The 20556-nt window shown below is 47.2% G+C and overlaps 1 protein-coding gene across 3 annotated transcripts; it reads left to right on the top strand.

Annotated features, from left to right (window-relative positions):
* Nucleotides 1-447: 447 nt before the first annotated feature.
* On the top strand, nucleotides 448-20157 carry LOC308369869 (bridge-like lipid transfer protein family member 2). 3 transcript variants are annotated; one of them, XM_080844418.1, is made up of 39 exons: nucleotides 448-1501; nucleotides 2089-2215; nucleotides 2459-2508; nucleotides 2679-2826; nucleotides 2997-3115; nucleotides 3235-3295; nucleotides 3591-3777; nucleotides 4139-4262; nucleotides 4360-4484; nucleotides 4905-4972; nucleotides 5094-5230; nucleotides 5460-5578; nucleotides 6140-6333; nucleotides 6573-6825; nucleotides 6977-7182; nucleotides 7412-8513; nucleotides 8767-8958; nucleotides 9095-9297; nucleotides 9499-9617; nucleotides 9789-10012; nucleotides 10291-10481; nucleotides 10829-10928; nucleotides 11159-11358; nucleotides 11659-11956; nucleotides 12108-12265; nucleotides 12530-12736; nucleotides 13009-13108; nucleotides 13481-13663; nucleotides 13892-14013; nucleotides 14299-14454; nucleotides 14771-14886; nucleotides 15284-15464; nucleotides 15599-15685; nucleotides 16520-16630; nucleotides 16803-16938; nucleotides 17657-17784; nucleotides 18115-18216; nucleotides 18358-18492; nucleotides 18748-20157. In XM_080844418.1, exons 1-39 carry the CDS (start codon nucleotides 1434-1436, stop codon nucleotides 18937-18939), a joined length of 6729 nt encoding a protein of 2242 aa, XP_080700544.1. In that variant the 5' UTR covers nucleotides 448-1433; the 3' UTR covers nucleotides 18940-20157. The 3 variants fall into 3 exon arrangements, 2 of the variants coding, with proteins under 2 accessions (XP_080700544.1, XP_080700543.1); XM_080844417.1 differs by having other exon boundaries at nucleotides 3588-3777; XR_013968767.1 differs by lacking the exons at nucleotides 16803-16938; nucleotides 17657-17784; nucleotides 18115-18216; nucleotides 18358-18492; nucleotides 18748-20157 and having other exon boundaries at nucleotides 3588-3777; nucleotides 15284-15448; nucleotides 16520-16543.
* Nucleotides 20158-20556: the final 399 nt, after the last annotated feature.

The raw sequence follows: 20556 nt of genomic DNA, 5'->3' as shown, positions 1-20556 counted from the left end.
TAGCCAAGACAGACTTAATTTCAAAAGAAAATTTTACTTTTCATTGGTACTTTTTGTGTGTAAAGTTTCATTTTTAATGAAGTAAAGGGAAAAAAATACATTTTTGAGGTGTATTTGTACCATGCATTATAAGCACACATCTCAGATTGATGAGAATTAAACATATTTCCTCAACTAGGATTTTTTAGGACGTTTAGTATGTTGTTCTGGACACCTCATAGAAATGATCTATGCTGGAAAAAAATATTTTACAATTAGTCTGTCGTAAAACGCAATTTTGCCTGGACTATAGTGGTGAAAACTCCTCGATAGGTTTCGGTTGGTTGTGTCAGTGGAGTAGCCAGCCGTCGAGTTCCCGAGTTTTGTCAACAGTCCACCCATAGAGAAAAACGAGTCGACCCTCTTCAGTACCGGTGATAGACAGGATACAGCTACGCTGCAGCAGGATGACAGCTGTGTAACTTTGTTCGACATTTTCAAAGCTTCCTTATCTTGTAAGACTTACAAATCAACACCCTTCGGGTTGGACGAAAAGGGAGGAATAACGGCCTTTCTTACACCTGGGTTGAAACGTATCTACAGCTTTGTTGTCGTGTCAGATGTAACGTTAGCTCACTGCTAGCTTGTAGTCGGTGTTTGAAGAACTTGGCAGCTATTCATTATAGCTAGTTACACCCATCGGTTATCAAAGGTTGTGATTTATTTGAGGCGTGGCATTTGACTAGCATGGCTCTTGAGTTGATCTTGTTGGAATCCATTATCAGAGACGAATCCGTTTAAAGAACCAGAAGAAGCTGACTTGAACATAATGTTCAGGGTCGGCTAGACGATTCTAGCTATAGCTAACTAGTTTGTTAGCCACTACTATGAATGTAGGTAAGAACCACATATTGGGTGCTTGGTTGAGGTGGTTAGCATCAGATGTTTGACAGCTGTAAATGTTGGAAGTTTATTTTCCTTGCTGCACCACAACACTGGGGGTTACCTAACGTTAGCTGTTTAGTTGCTAACCACTGTGACCCTGCGAAGTTTGCGTTTAAGCAGGGTTCAAGCTAGTTATAGTTAACGATTATTGTATGGGTGTGTAGTTGCTCTAACGGGCTTAACGTTACTCATTCAGTGAGCCCCTGCAATGCACTTTAGCGTGTTGTTGCCAGCAACTGCAAAGTTAATTAACCGACTTCATTACAACTTGGTCTTATTAGTCTGAAATTATTAAAAAGCACAATGTGAAACTTGTATAAAGTCGCCTTAATGGTCATACCCCTGTAGACAGATGGTAGATATTTAAATACAGGGTATCAGGGTTTATTATACAACTTTACGAGGCCAGTGACACCTGTATCGCAGGTGTTTTCCAGCAATTAAAGGGCTACATACTCGCATTGTAAGAGGTCGTAAATGGCCGTACACTGGATGTAAAACCAAGAAGAATGTCTGTCCTGATGATCGCACTGCTGGCATTTTTGGTTCTGGGAATCCTGTCCATCATTCTGTTCAGGTAAGCTATCCATGCTTTATGCGAACTGCAATAAGAGTATGAGTATGGGATAACCACTTCTGCAAGTGCACAAGAACATGTTGACATGTGCAGCAGTTGTCTGTTTACACAAAACAACGCGCTATAACCGACCTAAAGCAGAACACACCTTTTCTGTAAATATTTTAACAGCTTGTGTTGAGTCGGTGTCGGGTTCTGAATTAAATAAGTACTTCCAAGACAGTAGAAATGCTTGCCAGTTAAAGGTCATGGATGCTGACTGTTTAATTGCCAAACTGCATGACAGGGTATCAGGTCATGGATGGAGGTGAGTTTACTGAGTTAGCTAAATTAGTGTAAAAAACACCTTATGCCCAATAGGATGAAGGAGCACTTCAGTAATATGTAGTATAATTATACACATGGGAATTAGAATTGAAAACTGAGGGATGCATATGCTGGTGCTCATTGTGCACTAGCCTAAATGTTGCATGAGACAGAAGACTGAGGGTAGCACCATGAACAACGGTTGATCTACACTGATAAAGTAGGCCCAACTCTTGGTACAGTATGCGGTGGTTTTCATTTCTCTCACGCGTTCTTTTCAGATGGATAGTGTGCAGCCTGGCTGTGCGCTTCTGTGCAAAGGTGCTGAATGCCGAGCTGAAGATCAAGTCAGTGGGCCTGTTCTCAGTGAGGGGCATTAGTCTGCAGTTCCAGCCTCAGCACACTCTGGTGGGTAACTAGCTAGGCGGCTGGGTGGAAGGTTTCTCAGTATCAAATAGTGCTTGATTTTCTCTAGATTTAAGCAATATGTGTAAAAATGTGGTTTTGTGTCATACCGTTTTGAATGGTGATATTCTTCAATGTTGATGTAAATAAAGGACATCATGAGTAGGAGCATCATTACTGATCATCCACAAGCCTCACTCTGGTTGTCTTACACATTATGCATACTGTCCTATTTTTGGCTTCTAGGAAATTGACAAAGTATGGATTTCCAGCAAACTCCTAAACCAGGACTTGCCGTAAGTATTTCAGTGTCTTCTCTATGTATGGTATATTGTGTATGGTATATTGTAGTGTTGTCACTCAAGGTCTCTCATTTAATTTTTATTGCCACCTCAGTAGTATTGTGATTAAGAAATCATGCTCTTTATTGGCATATGCTAATGGGAGGTTTACTTGTTTGTCTCAGGAGGTACTTGGCCCTGTGTGTGGGAGAGACCCGGGTGAGGATTGACCTCTTGGAGCCAATGAGACCACGGCTCCCCCAGAGCCCCAGGAATGACAAGGAGCGGGGCAAGCTCCCCCTCAGCCCCTCCACTGTACACTTCCTCTCTCAGGTACCCAGACTTACATCTACTGCACAGTGTTCCTATCCATGGCAAGGACAGTTTGCAGATCCATGCCTTTTTTACTTTGTTAAAGTTAAAAACGTGACGATAACAACACAAGTGACTCTGTGTCACATCTAAAGCCCCCTGAACTTCGCTCTGTGTCTTTTTCTCCCCAGTTGCTGTCCCTCCACATTGACTCCATCAATGTTATGGTGCTAAACCTGGCCTTGTCTGAGTCCCTGTGGCACATGACCACCACAGGAATCACCCTGCTGCTTGACCACCAGACCAAGAGGTGACTTGGCACAATGACCGTTACTTTTGGCGAGCGCGGTTACACCTTGCAGCTCAAGATTGTCATGTCTATGTTTTTTTTTTTTTTCTGGACATTGACAGTTTTCATCCATCTCATAGGTTGGCCTGGGAATTCTCAGTGGGTCAGCTCAGCAGTAAAGTGCTGAAAAGTAGTCGCCTGGTGAGTTGAGAGAGTGATAAGGAAATTATGGTTTCAGCGTGGTCTAACATGGAATGGTTTTGGAAATTAAGACATCATGTTTAACATTCTTTGCTGATAACATCGAATTCGGTGTTATTTCATTTAACTGATGTGTTGGTGGTGTGTGTGTGTGTGTGTGTGTGTGTGTGTGTGTGTGTGTGTGTGTGTGTGTGTGTGTGTGTGTGTGTGTGTGTGTGTGTGTGTGTGTGTGTGTGTGTGTGTGTGTGTGTGTGTGTGTGTGTGTGTGTGTGTGTGTGTGTTCCCCTCTCAGCAGGACACGTGTCTAGCTGAGGTGTCTCTGAGTCTGTCCGTGCAGGGGGACGTGAGTCTTCCGGAGCTGCAGCCTGGGCACCTGGAGCTGAGCGTGCGCACGCTGCTGGCTGAGCTGCACGAGGGGCTGTTCCTGAGTCAGCTGTTGGTGCCGCCACCCAGCCCAGAGCACACCAGCCACACCGCAACCGGTGAGGGAGCCAGCACAGCGTCATCAAAGCCACCATACATCTGGCCTCACCTTCACCTCATCCAGCACCCTTTGCTAACATTCTAATTGTATTAATTTGAGTTCATTCATTACTATGTGATGACTTGACATGTGGCATGATTTCTAACAAACAAACAGCAGCGAGTTCTCAAAAAATGTATGTGACATCCAGTTTGTGTGGAGAATTGTCCTGAGAACAGGACTTACCTGGATGGACAGGACTCTATGGGCTTAAGACACTAGGGCCACTAAGGACACTAAGGCCACAGTTAGTGGCCAGGATCAACTTCTTTTCACAAAGTCTCTAACTGTTATGTGATGCCCTTTCATCTCTCCTGTAGAGTCTGAGGAGGATCTGTTCATTCAGACAGTGGCACTGGACCAGTTTCACCAGATGCTTCCTCAGAAGGTCAATGTGGAGTTTGAGAACACCAACATCACCTTGTCCATGCACAGCCAGAAGAGGTCAGTACTGTAGTAGGTCATATTTGCACAGACCATAGCCCACACTTTTGTGTGGTGGAGAAGGTGGCATCTAAATTCTGATTCCTTATGCATGCAGACACTTGAACTGGACCCTCAAGTCTCTGAAGGTAGGCTACGGGCGAGAAGACCAGCTGCCCCCCCTCAGGAGCTTCACGCCAGAGCTGAGCGTTCCCCAGAGCAACCTGGAGCTCCTCCTGGAGGGTGAGACAGACAGATAGACAGACAGATAGACAGACAGACAGACAGACAGACACAGAGACACAGAGACACAGAGACACACACAAACACACACACACACACACACACTGAAACAGAAAAAGCAAAGAAAGGACATGGATGAAGTTTGAGACTATATCTCTGGACAGTCCAGCTGTTTACATTTATATTAATTTATGCAATTTTAAAAACTGGTTGTATTTTGTAAGAAAGCCAATTCTTTATTTTTGTTTGTGGCCCATGGGGAATATAACCTTTGGAAGCAAATGCAACTTCATAGTGAAACATTCTTTAGATTAAGATTTGAAGACAGACCATGGCTGATGGCAGAAATGGAGAAAAGGCCAAATAAAGACTCATTTAGACCTCCAAACAAACCTTTATTTTTCCCTCTAACCTCTACAGATGGGCTTCTCCTATCCCAGAGCCGCCAGAGAATCCTCTGTCTCAACACTCTAAAGACTGTACTGCAGGTAAGGGCGATCTGTGAGTAGTGGAGGGTGATCTGAAATAGGGTTAAATCCAATTCTCCCATGAGATGTGTTTTCGTTGCTAGGTTCCTGCTGGCTAATCCCTTCCTCTCCTATTCCCAAGGTGACGTCGGTGGACATATCCGGCTCAGTCACCGTCAACACCTGCATCATCCACTACCGCCACCAGGAGTTCTCCCATTGGCTGGACCTCCTCTCATGGGAACAGCTGTTTCAGAGGAAGTCTACACAGAGGAAAAAGTATGACCATCTGTCTCGAGACTTGACATCCTTTGTGTTTACCCCTGAAGCCAGTTCTTGTGCGTGTGTGTGTGTGTGTGTGTGTATCAGTGTGTGCACACACTCCTGTTATGTTTGTATGTGCTTGCATGTGTGTGTGTGTGTGTGCGTACTTGTCTGTTCGTTTAATATATTTGTGTTTCTGTTTGCTTAATGCGTGTGTGTGCATGACTGATCTGCTCTCATGCAGGCGTTTCCCACATCTGGATGCCCCCGTGCTCGTCACCTGCTGCGTGTCTAATGTGAACGTGTCAGTGCAGCTGGGAGACACGCCACCCTTCGCTCTGGGCTTTATATCAACCAACGCAGGTAAGGACAGGGTCTCTCCAAGGACACCGTGACAAAACATGTCCTTTGCAACACTGACATCCTCATACACTGCTACACACTCTGTAGTACAAAACAAATAGAGGCTTGTGTCCTTAACAGGAGGAGTTTGAATAGCTTTTGTAATAGGTATGCAAGGATGGGCACGTATGAAATAAATTGAGAGACAATCAAACAGTGCACCTCTAGTATAAATCACAAGCCTTGACTACTGCGGTCGATTCTTAGGCTTTATTTTCAGTCACACCCTCACCTGATAAGATATGGGCTGTAGGTACAGTCACTTGTCTTTTGGCTACATATTAACTAGGCTCCTTTTGTTTTGGCAGATAGTAAAACTACAAATACATGTAGCACATTCCATTTAATCAGAACCAAATGGATGGGAGTCCGTCTTTCCCCTCTTGGATCATGTTGAACCACATACAAACTTAAGGTTAATTCAATGCTAATGTGCGAGTGGCCAGACAGGATAGAAGAGGAAACATGTTAAAGCCCAAGCTAGGTGGGCTGTGATTTGAGACGGGTTTGTTGGGCTTGCAGAATTGCGTCATCTCCTGGAGGCGGCCGGTGATGCAGATAGTGAGAGCAACAACAGGGGGCAGCAGAGAGCCTCCGTGTCCCTGGATCACTTCTGGTGGCGTGTGGGTCAGGGCTCCCACATCCAGCAGGCCCCGCACCCCCCAGGGAAGCACGTGTGGGGAGAGGCCATCATCCTGGACTCCTTCACACTGCAGGTAACTTAGCAGGACAGTACTCTCAGCACCCAAACATCCTCCAACTATCAATGATGTGAGCAAGGTTATACTGTATTATCAGTCCTTGTTATACATGGACATGATCCTTGGAATGTGAAATATGAGCATGCTTTTTTATGAACAGTTTTATGTAAATATATATATAAATGGCAATTTCTGTTGTGTTTTCTTTTGTTTTTTAATTAATTTCTAACCCCCATCTCATGTGACTGAAACAGGGTAGCTGTAGTGAACCTCAGACGTCCAGCCCTGCCAAGAGTCTGAGTGTGGAGTCCAGTCTGAAGGGGCTGCAGGTGGAGGTGTCGGAGACCTGTGCCCTCTGCCTGTCCCGCCTGCTGTCTCTCTTCGCCCCCAACAGCACGCCTAAAGCCCCCGTCCCAGTGCCTTCTCACCCTCCCCCCTCCCCCCTGCTCCTCAGTCTGGAGCTCAGCCTGGACGATGTCAACGTGTTCACCCTCTCCAACGTGGCAGGTGGGTGGGATCCGCTGATGTCCAATGCGTCTCTGAGCTCCAAAACTATTTGCATTCTATTGAATTTGATTGAAAAGTACTGTAAGCTGTACAATGATGGTGTACATCAGGATTTTGACCATATTTTTTAACCATCTGTTTCCTGTCTCAGGTGCTGTTGCATTGAGAGTGGACACCGTCCACGCTTTGGGCTCTGGGGAGAGCTCACGGCTCGCTGTGAAGGGTGTGGCTCTGTCGGTAGTCAAAGTACTGACGGACAGCATGGAGCCTTGCTGCCCCGCTGCTGAAACCCTCGGCCCCATCCTCAGCCTCACCTCTCTGGCCTCATCATATCACCCCAGCACACACAGCCTGGAGGTATGACTCTCACTGTTTCTATAAAACGCCTAGCTAGTACAGGGTTAGAAGTTACAATGCTCCAGATGCATGAGTGGCTCCAGTCGAATAGCATCTCTACTATCCAATATATGTAGAGTTCAATAGAGATTACAGTCCACTGTCTGCACATACCCTTGTGGGACTATCAGTATTATAAATGCACTGGGTGTGAAAAGTGCCTTCTGTAACCTTGCCCCCCTCCTAACAGGCGCAGTGTGATGATGCCTTATCAGTCCAGTGGACACCATCAGATCACATGTTCATGTATCAGCACATCACTGAGACCAAAGCCTCCTGGAGCACTCTATCTTCAGCAATCAGGCCATTTGAAGGGCAGGAACCCGAGGAGGAGCAGGAACCCGATACAATTGCAGACTCTTCTACCTGCTCTACTGAGAAAAGGGTCCTCAGCCTCAGCCTGGAGCTGAAGAGCTCTTCCCTCACTGCCTTTGTAGGGGAGCAAAACTTCATCCTCCTGCAGGCCGACACACTCTCCATCTCCAAGTGTGTCGGCTCTGTCCAGGCCAAGTCGCCGCGCGTGGTCTTCAACTTCGACGGTAACGACATATTCACCTTCTTAGACTCCGAGCTGCAGATGCTGGAGGACCTGGAGGAGATGCGTCCCCACCGCGACCACTTCCCCTTCCTGGTCACCGCCTCCAACCGTGTCTGGCACTTTACCATCCCCAGCGTGGGCGTGGAGTTCCCTTACCAATACAACTTTTCCCAGACCTTTGACAAGGCCATCGGGGTCCAGAAGTGGCTGAAGACCCTCCACCAGGGTGGCACCGGTGGCGGTGGCAGCAGTGCCACCCAGCCTCCCGAGGCCCAGCGCCTGCCCCCGGACCTGCTCATCCGGATCAGCCAGTTCTCCTTCGTCTTCTTGGACGACGTGTTTGAGATCAAGCTGCGCGACAACTACGAGCTGATGAAGGACGAGAGCAAGGAGAGCGCCAAGCGGCTGCAGCTGCTGGACCGCAAGGTGGCCGAGCTGCGCAAGCAGCACGGCGAGCTGCTCCCCGCCCGCAAGATCGAGGAGCTCTACACCTCGCTGGAGCGCAAACACATCGAGATCTACATCCAGCGCTCGCGCCGCCTCTACGCCAACACGCCCATGCGTAAGTCGCTGCTCACGTGGACTGTGGCTGACCTGGAGCTGGTAGTGCTGGCCGACCGAGCGCTGCACGGGCCCGAGCGCGTCCGAGAGCAACTGAGGGACATCGACAGCATCAGCCCCTTCCCCCGAGACGGCCTGCCGCTGGCGGTGCAGTGGTGCCGCGCCTTCAGGTTCAATCTCTCGGCCTACCTGGGTGAGTCCCCAAGAGACACTAAGGTGTTGGAGCAGCCTTCGGCTTTACATGGTTTACATGTTTTAATCAGGTTGCCTTCTACTTAATGTAAAATCACTAGTTTACCCCAGACAAGATTAGAATATGCAGCCTACACCTTGGCAGTTATTATTTCCATAAATAAATGAATGAATGAATGAATGACTGAATGGTGTCTGCAGAGTGTGAGCTTAACTCCTGATCTCTCTCCTGTCTGCTCTCTCCTGTGGAACAGTGCGTATCCGTGACTACCCACGTTATCTGTTTGAGATCCGTGACTGGGCCCTATCTGGGCGGTTGGTCGGGGCAGAGCAGGACGGACACCCACGGGCACGGCGCCGGCAGATTGTGCGTCTTGGCCAGCCATGGGGTGACGTGACCGTTCTGAGGAACATGCCACCACTCAAATTCTACTACGATGTCAAATGTGAGCAAAACCTTTACAACTGATCCTCTTTGAATGCCCTTCATTTATGAACCATTCCTCACTAATTGATGTGCGCTTATTAATTGAATGCGTCCCTCATTAAGCTGATTGGCTCATTGGCTGTTGCTCCCCACAGCGGACATCTCCCTGTACACTATTGTGTGGGGGCCGTGCTGGGACCCCGCCTGGACTTTGATTGGCCAGGTAGTGGACCTGCTGACCAAACCCACGGCGGACACGTCCCCCCCGCTGGCCTGGTGGGACAAGAGCCGCCTGCTGCTGCACGGACGCTGGCAGATGGACATCGACCAGGCCAACCTCCACCAGCTCGCCACTGAGGTACTTCAACCGTGTAGTTCAGGTTTTTTTTTTATTTATCTCTATTTGAACGGTTGCCAAATTATGTCTACTGGTAACTAAAATATATAAAAACAAAATGAGTACATATGTGTGTAAGGCTTTTTTTTTAATAATGTCTAATAGATGTACATGTGGAAAGAATATATGGAGCTGAATGAGACTTTGGACTTTGGCTTTTAGGACCCCTACAACACTACAGAAAACATGCACTGGGAATGGATGAAGCTGAACTTTCACTGGAAACCTGGGCAGTTTGTCTATAGGGGAGACCTGGATGTCAACGTCAGGACAGCCTCAAAGTAAAGATGCAGTTGTTTTCCAAGCAAGAATTCTGAGGGTATTTGGAGGCTGTTGCCAGAGCAACAGAGCAAATCAGCTACCAATGGCTCACAGGCTCAATGTTCAGTGACCTTTGGCACAGGAATGACTTCTTTACTGTTTATTTTGCTAATACCTGTTCCCTCTAACAGGTACGATGATATCTGTTTCCTGCACCTGCCCAACCTGTGTATGACCCTTGACCTCCAGTGGCTGTGTCATGGCAACCCTCACGACCACCACTCTGTGCAGCTCTGCTGTGCGGAGAACGAGGCTGACGTCACCTCTGGCCAATCACATGACTCCTACAGGGCCTTCCGCTCCGAGAACCTCAACCTCTCCATGACCATGGACCACAACCAGCACTGCGGCACAGGTCAGGAGGGCTCCTGCCCAAAAGCCCATTTTAGTGATGTCTGAACAGATTAACCTGTCTGTAATCTCTCTTGACATGAACTTTGCTGTAAACGTTGCTGTGGCCATTCTGGTGTGTGGTCCTGACAGTTTCTAGTTACTTTTTAAGGCTTGTCCGGCAGCCTTGTGTGGTGGTGTTTGGCAGATCTGAGGTTGACTGTGTGTATGTGTGCATGTGTGTGTGTGTGTGTGTGTGTGTGTGTGTGTGTGTGTGTGTGTGTGTGTGCGCGTGTTTTTTAGAACCCTGCCAGCCACGGATCCTCCTGTACAGCAGCACTCTGCGCTGGATGCAGAACTTCTGGGCCACCTGGACCGGTGTGTCCCGGCCCATCTGCCGGGGGAAGCTCTTCCACAGCCTCAGGCCCGTGCGGAAGAAGCTGGGTCAGCACTACAAGCAGATGTCCTTCACCGCCGCCTTCCCCCAGCTGCAGGTGAGGCCTGTAGTGACTGGCACAGAACCTGAAGTGGGAACAGGAACTATATCATGGGCATACAGTACAATAATAATACATTTCCTTTTTTCTCAGTGACTGAATTGAGTTACTCATGAGGTAAAATTGAAGTGACTTTAGCCACATGAGGGTGGGGACATTACTCCGTAGTGTTCTTCTAGCTAGTTAGCACTTAGCATGCTTTCATTCTTTTTCATTAATTTGCAAAAAACCTGTGAGTGAATGAGACTGTGCCAGGTCACTAGCAGTCCATCATGGCCTAGTGTGGTTGTGCACACAGGTGTGTCTCATTCACTCTGACTGCCATGTCCCCCTCTGTCCTCCAGGTGCATTACTGGGCCTCCTTCGCACAGCAGCGAGGCATCCAGGTGGAGTGCGCTAAGGGCCACGTCTTCACCAGAGGAGCTCAGAGACTCATCCCACAGGGTGAGACCCGCCACCACTCATACTCATGCTGTATAAATACAACCCATTTGACACAAGGGAGCAGCCATTTGAATTGGTCTAAAGTGCATGGTCAGGCTTATGATGGTTACACAGTGTTTTAAATGACAAGCTTATTACATAGTTATGAGTCATGAGTATTTGTGAAAGATGGATACAGGGTGTAATGGTAACTCGCACACTAGTGCTCACAGTATGCATACTCTCCGTAGCTGGGACGGTCATGAGGAGGCTGATCTCTGAGTGGAGCGTGACTCAGATGGTCAGTGACCTCTCGCTGGTCACAGTGCACCTCATGGCCTCCACCTGGGACGAGACCGCCGACCACCAGATCAACGCCCAGGTGAAGAAGACACACCTGCTCAGCCTGTCCTCCCTCAGCTACCAGCGGCAGAGCAACCGCATGGAGGAGGTGAGGGTCGAGCCACACACACAGCCACTGCTAACAGGAGAGTGTAGAATGGTTAATGTCACCTACCACTACTGCATACTCCTTGCTGATGGTATACGCTTATGGGTGGGGGAGCTTCGAGAAATGCTTCAACTTTATTACCACAAAGAAGTCAAAACAGACACATTGCCGCCTATTCAATGTTCCAAAAACCCCATGCCTTTTCTGCACAGTTGCTGATTAGCATTCTGGAGGGCACCATGAACACAGACCCTTTCAGAAACAGACACACATTGACCGCGCTCTCTCTCCCTACCGTAGGAGACGAGTTCCAAAGACGAGAGCAACGCCCCTTACACACACAAGCTGTGCCTGGTGGACCTGCGGGCCTCGTGGACCCCCACCAACAGGAACATCGCCTTCGGCCTGTACGACGGCTACAAGAAGGCGGCCGTGCTGAAGAGGAACCTGTCCACCGAGGCGCTCAAGGGCCTGAGGATCGACACACAGCTGCTGGCCAAGAAGCTCAGGCGCACCGGCTCCACCTACCTGTCCAGCACCGCCCCCTCCACCCCCACCATCACCGCCCCCAGCCGTGCCGACAAGAGCCAGTCAGAAGGTGCGGGGGGTACTGGTGTCAAGCTTGGTGTACAAAGAGCCTCTGTCTATGTTCTGTTCGGTGATCATTTCTCTTGTTGATTGAGATGACTTAACATGTAAAAGCCAAGACTGAATCATATTTCTCTCCCCCCCCCCCCCCCCCCCAACAGGCACCTCCATGCTGCAGAGGCTGATCGAGGAGACAGACAAGTTTGTGGTGTTCTCTGAGGAGGAGTCAGGCGTGAGCGACCAGCTCTGTGGCATCGCCGCCTGCCAGACAGACGATGTGTACAACCGGAACTGGTTCATCGAGCTGGTCAATGGTCAGGTAGGGTTCTGATGTCAAATTTACTACTACTTGCTTTGTTCTCTATGTAAAATTTGAAGTGGGACAACAACTGAAAGCATTGACCGTACTTAGATAGAAGTTATTATATCAATGAATTCAATTATTCAGTTGTTCAGTGTAAATTGTTGATTTGAGATGAGTTTACTTTATTGCAAAATATCCTATGGCTACGAAAGCTGTGTCCTAAACATCATTGAATGTGTCCATTAACAGCGTCTCTTGACATTTGTTGTGTGTGTTCAGATGATGCTGCGAGGTACAGAGACGTCCGGCTGCGTCCTGGTGTCTGCAGCTAAAGCCCAGCTGCTGCAGAATGAGCACCACCCGGCCTGGTACAACGACACGCTGAAGCAGAAGACCACATGGACCTGCCTGCTGGATGGCATGCAGTACTTCGCCACCATGGACGCAAACCCCTCTGACCAGGAGGACTGGCAACTCTGGCTGGAGGTAAGATAGAGAGGAGCAAAGGTCAATCTGACTTTTTACATGGTGGTTAGAAAGATATCTGTGCTGTTGAATGTGGTCTTATTCACATGTAGCAGTTGCAAATGTCACCAAGGTATGGGTTTAACAAAGCACTGTGTTTTCATTGACTCTTCTTCAGACCTCCGCTAGTTAAAGCTTGGAATTTCATCAGTCATGTTGATGTTCTCTGTGAGCTCATTAAAAGTCCCCCCCCCCCCAGGCTCTAAGCACCTCCTCTATGTATGGCTGTGTAGGTGAAGAACATTGAGGAGCACCGTCAGCGGAACCTGGACTCCGTGCTGGAGCTGATGGAGAGTGGCCAGGCCGTGGGAGGCATGGTCAGCACCACCACCGGTAAGACGACTCCACTCTTCTCCTCTCCCTCCTAGACTATTCACTAGGTCCTCTCACAAAGACAGGCCTTATTGGGTTCTTTAAAAGACTAAGAGCCTTTTTTATACAGAGAAATTATTTCCTGGGACTGCTGATAGTTAATTTGTTTCTGTGTCAGAAATGTGAAATGTGTTTATTTTAGTTCTAAGTGAATGATTTTCAAGATTATCATCCTCAGCATATTAATATGACTGTCTTTGAAATGCATCAGCCATTTCATCTGTCATACCAGTTGGTGGTATTTGTTTTATTTTTTAGATTGTAGATTTTTTTAATGTTTTGAAATGATCCGAAGAGCAAGCTAGCCTGGCTAACTGGTGTGCTCGCCCCCAGACTGGAACCAGCCGTCTCAGGTGCAGGAGACGCCTCAGGTGCAGCGCATCATCTCCCGCTGTAGCTGCCGCATGTACTACATCGGCTACAGCCACGACATTGACCCTGAGCTGGCCACACAGATCAAACCACCAGAGGCCCGCAACGACCACGAGAAAGAGGACCTGCTCAACAAACAGGCTGGTGAGAGGCACTGGCTCAATGAATGTATCAATGTGGGGAAGTTTGGCCCAGAAGTTTCCTAAAGTTATGGAAGTTCAATGTGCAAAGGTTACTGGGTTGATAATGCAAAATGCAAACGGGTACAGAAATAACATGTTTTGGGGATTTTGTTTGTTATCCTATGAATCTTTTGGGAGAGCCTCCCCTTGACCAAAATGATGAGAGCACTGTCGCTCCAATCCTATGTAGGTGCTGTAGACACATTCACCCTCATCCACCACGATCTGGAGATCTCCACCAACCCTGTGCAGTACGCCATGATCCTGGACATCGTCAACAACCTGCTGCTGCATGTGGAGACCAAGCGGAAGGTTAGTAGAAGCTCAGTCAACACCCTTTCATTTAGACAGACATATCTGCTCATAGCATAGAAGACGTCAAACTGAAATATGCTGTAATATCTATAAGATTGTAGCTGTCTGGATTACTGATTTATTAGATTAAAAGCAAACCTTGTGCCTCTAAGTAGCCTGAAACTAGTGGTCAGTCTATGGCTGAGATTGTTTACATGGCATATTTGATTTAGAAAGAGCTCGCAGTCTGCCTATGTTTGTGCCCTTGTCCATGGTCACGGTTGTTCTTGTGTTGTGCTGCAGGAGCACAGTGAGAAGAAGCAGCGTGTGCGGTTCCAGCTGGAGATCTCCAGTAACCCCGAGGAGCAGCGCAGCAGCATCCTGCACCTGCAGGAGGCCGTCCGCCAGCACGTGGCCCAGATCCGACACCTGGAGAAGCAGATCTACACCAACATCAGGGTGAGCACCTTCACCTCCAACATGGTCTCACTATTCAATTCAATTCAATTCAATTCAATTCAATTCAATTCAATTCAATTCAATTCAATTCAATTCAATTCAATTCAATTCAATTCAATTTTATTTATATAGCGCCATTACAATACAATTGCCTCTAGGCGCTTTACCTAGCTGTGCGCTAGCTGTGCGCTAGGCGCTTTACTAGCTGTGGTAGAATTGCTAAATCACTTTGTGGTTGAAGAGGCGTTTTATTAGCCTGTGGTCTCCGCTTAGTGCTGCTTGCTCTCTGCCCCTCTGTGTCTCTACACTCTCTTAGCTGGATGAGCTGCGAGGCGGTGAGCTGTCGGACATGAACCAGAAGCTGCAGAACCAGCTCAACCAGGAGAAGACCGACCTGCAGATGAAGAGTGAGGAGCTCAACATCCTCATCAGGTGAGCCAGCACACAGCCCAACAGCACACCGAGAGATACTGAGCAGTGGACAAAGCCAAATTAGAAATCACTATACATCAGAGTGTGTAGTGGGACAGGCGTTTATTACCTCCGCCAAGGAGGTTATGTTTTCGCCCCTGTATGTTTGTTTGTTTGTTAGCAGGATTACGCAGAAACGCATGGACCGATTTCCCTCAAACTTTGTGGGGAGATTGGTTAATATAATGGCACTAATTGATTCGATTTTCAGATGTCAAGGTCAAAGGTCAAGGTCACAAGGCGGAGGTTTGCATTCTCTGAATGCTCCCATTCTTGTTTAGAGAGTGACACAGTTTAAACACCATACTATTGCTTAGCCATTTTGTGCGCTGATTTTCCCACCACTTGCCACCCATAGATGCTTCAAGGACTTCCAGCTGCAAAGAGCCAACAAACTGGAGCTGCGGAAGCCTCCGGAAGACGTGAGTGTGGTGCGGCGCACGGAGATCTACTTCGCACAGGCGCGCTGGTGCCTGACGGAGGAGGACGGGCAGCTGGGCATCGCCGAGCTGGAGCTGCAGAGGTTTATGTACAGCAAGGTGGTACAACACTGCCTCCACATACTCCTGTTTGGGGCTCACTGGGACAACACAGCCTCCACATACTGTTGGGTCTCATTGGGACAGATCACAGCTGTGAAATCTTACACCTTTGCTCTTTTTGGTCTCCACAGCTAAATAAGTCCGATGACACGGCAGAGCATCTTCTTGAGTTGGGCTGGTTCACCATGAACAACCTGCTGCCCAATGCTGCTTATAAGGTAATGATACAAGAAAGGAGAGGTGTCCATTTATTTGAAGGAAAGATAGAGAGAAATTGAAACTCAACAGCCGAACATCAGAATTGACATGTTTCATGTTTCAGAGGAGCTTGGGTGACTAAAACAGGAAGGCTCTTAGTGTTATGGACACAGTCTGTTTTCTCAAAGATACTCCTCAAGGCTGTATTTAAATGATTTATTCTTCTTTACCTGCTCTCTTAATGCAGCACGTGCGGGTATGTATAGTTGTGGTAACTGAGTTCTCTACTGAGGTGCCTCACCTCTGACCTCTGACCTCATCCTCCATGGTTGATCATATTCCACAGAACCGTCTCTCTCCATCTCACCACCTCATGCTTCCGTGGGAATGTGTCCCTATTCTCAAATTACCATGACTCATACCCCATTTGGTTCAGAGCAATTCTGGTTTTCTTTCTCTGTCTATGTTGCCATCACGCCTTGTCCATCGTTTGTTGTGGGAATGAATCACAGAATCCTTTCCTCACTGTACCGTTACTGTCATAATCACAACCTCTACCATTCTTCGTTGTGTTCCTGCTGCTGTGATGGATGGCCCGTTCTGTAAACAGTTCCGCCCCTACAGCAGCCCTGTGCTAAAATATTCATGACCACTCCAGAGATGATACTGCTGCCCTCCCCTATACATCACGCCCATATGGAATGTGGGGCTATGTGAAGGTGTCCCATGACTGCATGTTTGTGGGAACAGAATCGGATGCTCATACAAGTCACTCCTTTTGGCCTTGGCCTTGGCCTTTGTAGAGGATGTATTATGATTGACTGTCCTAAGTGTCCTTCTGATGACTGTTTCAGGTGGTGCTACGCCCCCAGAGCCCCTGCCAATCAGGACGCCAGCTCGCTCTGCGCATCTTCAGTAAGGTCCGCCCCCCCGTGGGTGGGATCTCTGTCAAGGAGCACTTTGAGGTGATCAATTAGATACGGTCATTGATTTCAGTTTTGATCGATTGAATTTTTGATTAAAATAAAAAACAACATTGTAGTCACAGATTGGCAGTTTAAAATATTTAAAATGGAACTAATTAAAATGAGTGTGCGCTATATTATTTCAATGCAATGTGATGTTTGTCATCCACAGGTGAATGTAGTCCCACTCACCATTCAGCTCATGTACCAGTTCTTTAAGCGCATGATGGGCTTTTTCTTCCCTGGGAGGAATGTAGAGGAAGAGGACGTAGGAGATGAGGAGGACAAGTTCAGAATGGTCACTACAGGTCAGTGTGCCCAACCTGAAAGCAACCTACTTGATCACTACACTAAACACTATATCTTTACCCCTTCAGGAGAGAAAAAAACTAAAATGACAATGAATTGGTAGTTTTTTCATATGCACACAAAAGCCATACTTGTCAATAAAGCATAATTACTTTTTTGGTATTATGTTGTGTTGTGAAGCACGGAAATGGGGGTTCCATTCACAAATTGCATGCACAGGCAAATATGTGTGGATTCTGTGTGACTGATAAAACTGCCTCACACTGCAAGTAAGCTGAACATATTTTTCTGTGCAGTATTTTGTTTAGAAGCTTTGTGAACATTTAAAACATGACCATTTTTATTATTATTTTAATTATTAATAATTTTCATCTTATGTACAGGCTGTGGATGGTAATTGTATAGACTAGTGTATCCTAGTGTTTGCCCTTCACCTCTCTTGCTCCTGTTTATCACACATGTTCTGTTCTTTCCAAAGGTCAGTGAAGGTTTCCATTGATTTTTCCTCCCTCTAGTCTGTCTGTTGGGAATATCGGATTCCTGCCTAATGCATGTTATGTCATACCTGTGGACCTCAGCGAGCTATCAAAGGCGCCTGTTCGGTCTGACATTGAGGAGAGGGCTGTGGTGATACAGCCATATCACGTTTTTCTGCACGTGATTTGGGGAGTCTGCCTGTGGCGCCCTCCCCCTATTAATGGTTTGTCCCAAACGCAGGTATCCCTGTGGTCAAGCCAAGGCAGCTATCGGAAGATTCGCTCGCCGGGCTGGGCACGAGTAAAGGTGTGGCTCAGGGCCTGAACCGCTCATCAGGTGTCAGGAGATCGTTCCGCAAACCCCCTGAGGTATCAGAATGTCTTTCACAATGTTAACACATCAGCAGTCCAAAAATACCCGTAACGCTCAGTCACTCAGTCATGTTTTATTTATACCGCACTTCTCTTGCAAGTGAATGCAGTTCAAATGTTTTGCTGTGTACTAATGATTGATAGTCATAAATCGATGACTATGTAGAAATGGAGCTGCAAATAGAAATGAAAAGGCTGTGAAAAGACCATACCGTGATAATTACTTTTGAACATCCAGTAATATTTTTCCCAAGTGACTTTCAAATGTATTTATGCATTAAGATCATGAGGGGTTAATTGTGATGTAATATTTTTCCTCTCACTTAGCATCCTGTGGACGACATCGACAAGATGAAGGAAAGGGCGGCCATGAACAACTCTTTCATCTACGTCAAGATCCCGCAGGTTCCCCTGTGTGTCAGCTACAAGGTTTGTAAAGTACTGATTTACCTTCCACACACTCGATAACATTACATATCTGTATTTGTGTATGGATTTTTTTAGAATATCCTTTCTCTCAGATTAGTAACACTAAATATTGTACCTCTCTGTGTGTAAATCTGATGAAAGGGAGAGAAAAGCAGCGTTGACTGGAAGGACCTGAACTTGGTCCTGCCGTGTTTGGAGTACCACAATAACACATGGACCTGGCTAGACTTTGCCATGGCCGTTAAAAGGGACAGCCGCAAAGCCTTGGTGGCTCAGGTATTGGACACTCATAGTTACACTCTGACATATTGTCATGACAATAAGACTGTGGACTGAGAATTTGACCAGAGAATTCCTAGCATTCTATTTAGATCTCTCACTTGGCTCCTCTCCTCTCTCTCTCTCTCTCTCTCTCTCTCTCTCTCTCTCTCTCTCTCTCTCTCTCTCTCACGCTCTCGCTCTCGCCCTCTCCCTCTCCCTCTCCCTCTCCCTCTCCCTCTCCCTCCCTCTGCCCTGTGTCCTTCATCCAAGATGATCAAAGAGAAGCTGCGTCTGAAGCCGAACTCGGGTTCAGATGCGCGGGGTAAGGCGGCGCTCGAGGGCCGGCAGGCGGACAGCAGCATGCAACAGCAGGAGGAGGACGAGAAGGCCAGGCTGCTCATCGGCTTCAGCTCGGCAGACAAGAGCTCTGGCAAAAAGAGCATCTTCAGCCGACGCAAATGACCAGGCCGCGAGCCACCACCCTCCCAGCCTGCCCCATTCCCCCCGGGAAGATAAGGGAGCAGCCAGTGGGCCACCGCTGCCCTGCCAGTCCATACCACCACTGCCTGTGGTGGACCAAGCACAGGGCTGCAGACACTTGGCAGTGGACCCGTGTAATGAGAACTACTAGCGGGAGAGCAGAGCGCGTCTCTTCCTCCCCCTTCTCCCTCCCCACCACCACCACCTGTGCTGCCTTCTGAGCTCCAGGCAGGCCCGAGACACAGCGATGTCGGCCTCCTGGAGAAACCTTGCCTACCACTCGCCCGAGCTCACGCCCTGGAGGCGCTGAGCCGGGTGCCTGCTGTACTGTCTGTTGAAGAATATAGTTTCATCTAGCGTGGCTCTCCATGTGTGCTTCTTTGTGTGTGCCATGCCCAACACCCACCCTTTTTTTCACTTAATCACATTTACTGACCTACATTGCACAGCTGAAAGGTTAGTGTTGCCTCTTGCAGTTTAAGTATTCATGGTTAAAATCCTCTCCTGCTGGGACGGGAGAATGAATTCAATAGAAGACTGAATTCAATAGAAAACTGAATGCTTGCGTTATGCTCACCTCAAAATACTCCATCAGAACCACAACGGTTTGTATTACTCTGTTTTGACCCATTAGAACTACTAATACTACCCCCTCCCCCCCGTGCATCATTGACAGGTTGATGAAATGCTCACTAACATGACATTTCAATTAGTGTTAAGTGTTGTTCTCCTTACGTGTTGTCTGTAGGAGATCCTCTGGAATAGACTTGGACTGAATTCAGAGTCATTAGTGCTGGCTTCTCTGTATCATCAGCATCATCTCTGTGCAATACTGTACCAAAACAAAACACGGGGAAAAAATTCTGAGGCTTTACTGTATTGGCTTTATTCATGGCGTACTGGCATATGTGATTCAGTCACATCGGTGTTCCCGTAAAAGCATAAATGTACACAGCCTGTTATAATAATGTTTTGTAATTTTAACAACAATGGCACTTTTTTTTACAAAAAGTATTTTCACATATTTTGTAACCATGTGAATTATTTGATTTGTGTATATTGTGAGTGCTGTTTAACTTTAGATACAGCTTCTTTAAAGCTATAACTATTGCGGTAAATAATTTCAAGACAAAGTAAATTTAAGCACTATTTTGCTCACCCATATGGATTGTAAAATGATTGACCACGGTTATCTGTAAATTCTTCGGGCAGATCCTGCCCCATGCATGTATCTAAATGAAATTGTCAATAAAAAGAATGTCACCAAATGGTATCAGCGTCAGCATCCCATGACTGGATGGATACCAAGTCAATAGCAGATGGCAGCACGCAATACCCCAAAGATCTATGTGTGTTATGACATAACCGCACGGATCAACACTGAATTTCCGATGACATCTTCCACTAAACCTAGGATTAAGTTGCATATTACAAAAAAAAAGAGACGTGGCCAGCACCAGGCTATAGATTTATAATTGCGTAAATGTTAGAGATGGAAAAGTATCAGGGGATTAGATTATTAGATTAAATATATAGCTCTGTTATTTTTGTGACACACTGAAGCTAGGCACAAATAAGTAGCCTTTTATTTAGAGGTTT

Source organism: Sprattus sprattus, assembly GCF_963457725.1.
Source record: "Sprattus sprattus genome assembly, chromosome: 9".
In the NCBI taxonomy this organism is placed as follows: domain Eukaryota; kingdom Metazoa; phylum Chordata; class Actinopteri; order Clupeiformes; family Clupeidae; genus Sprattus; species Sprattus sprattus.
The sequence above is the reverse complement of the archived record's forward strand: the minus strand, read 5'-3'. Positions and strand labels throughout refer to the sequence as shown.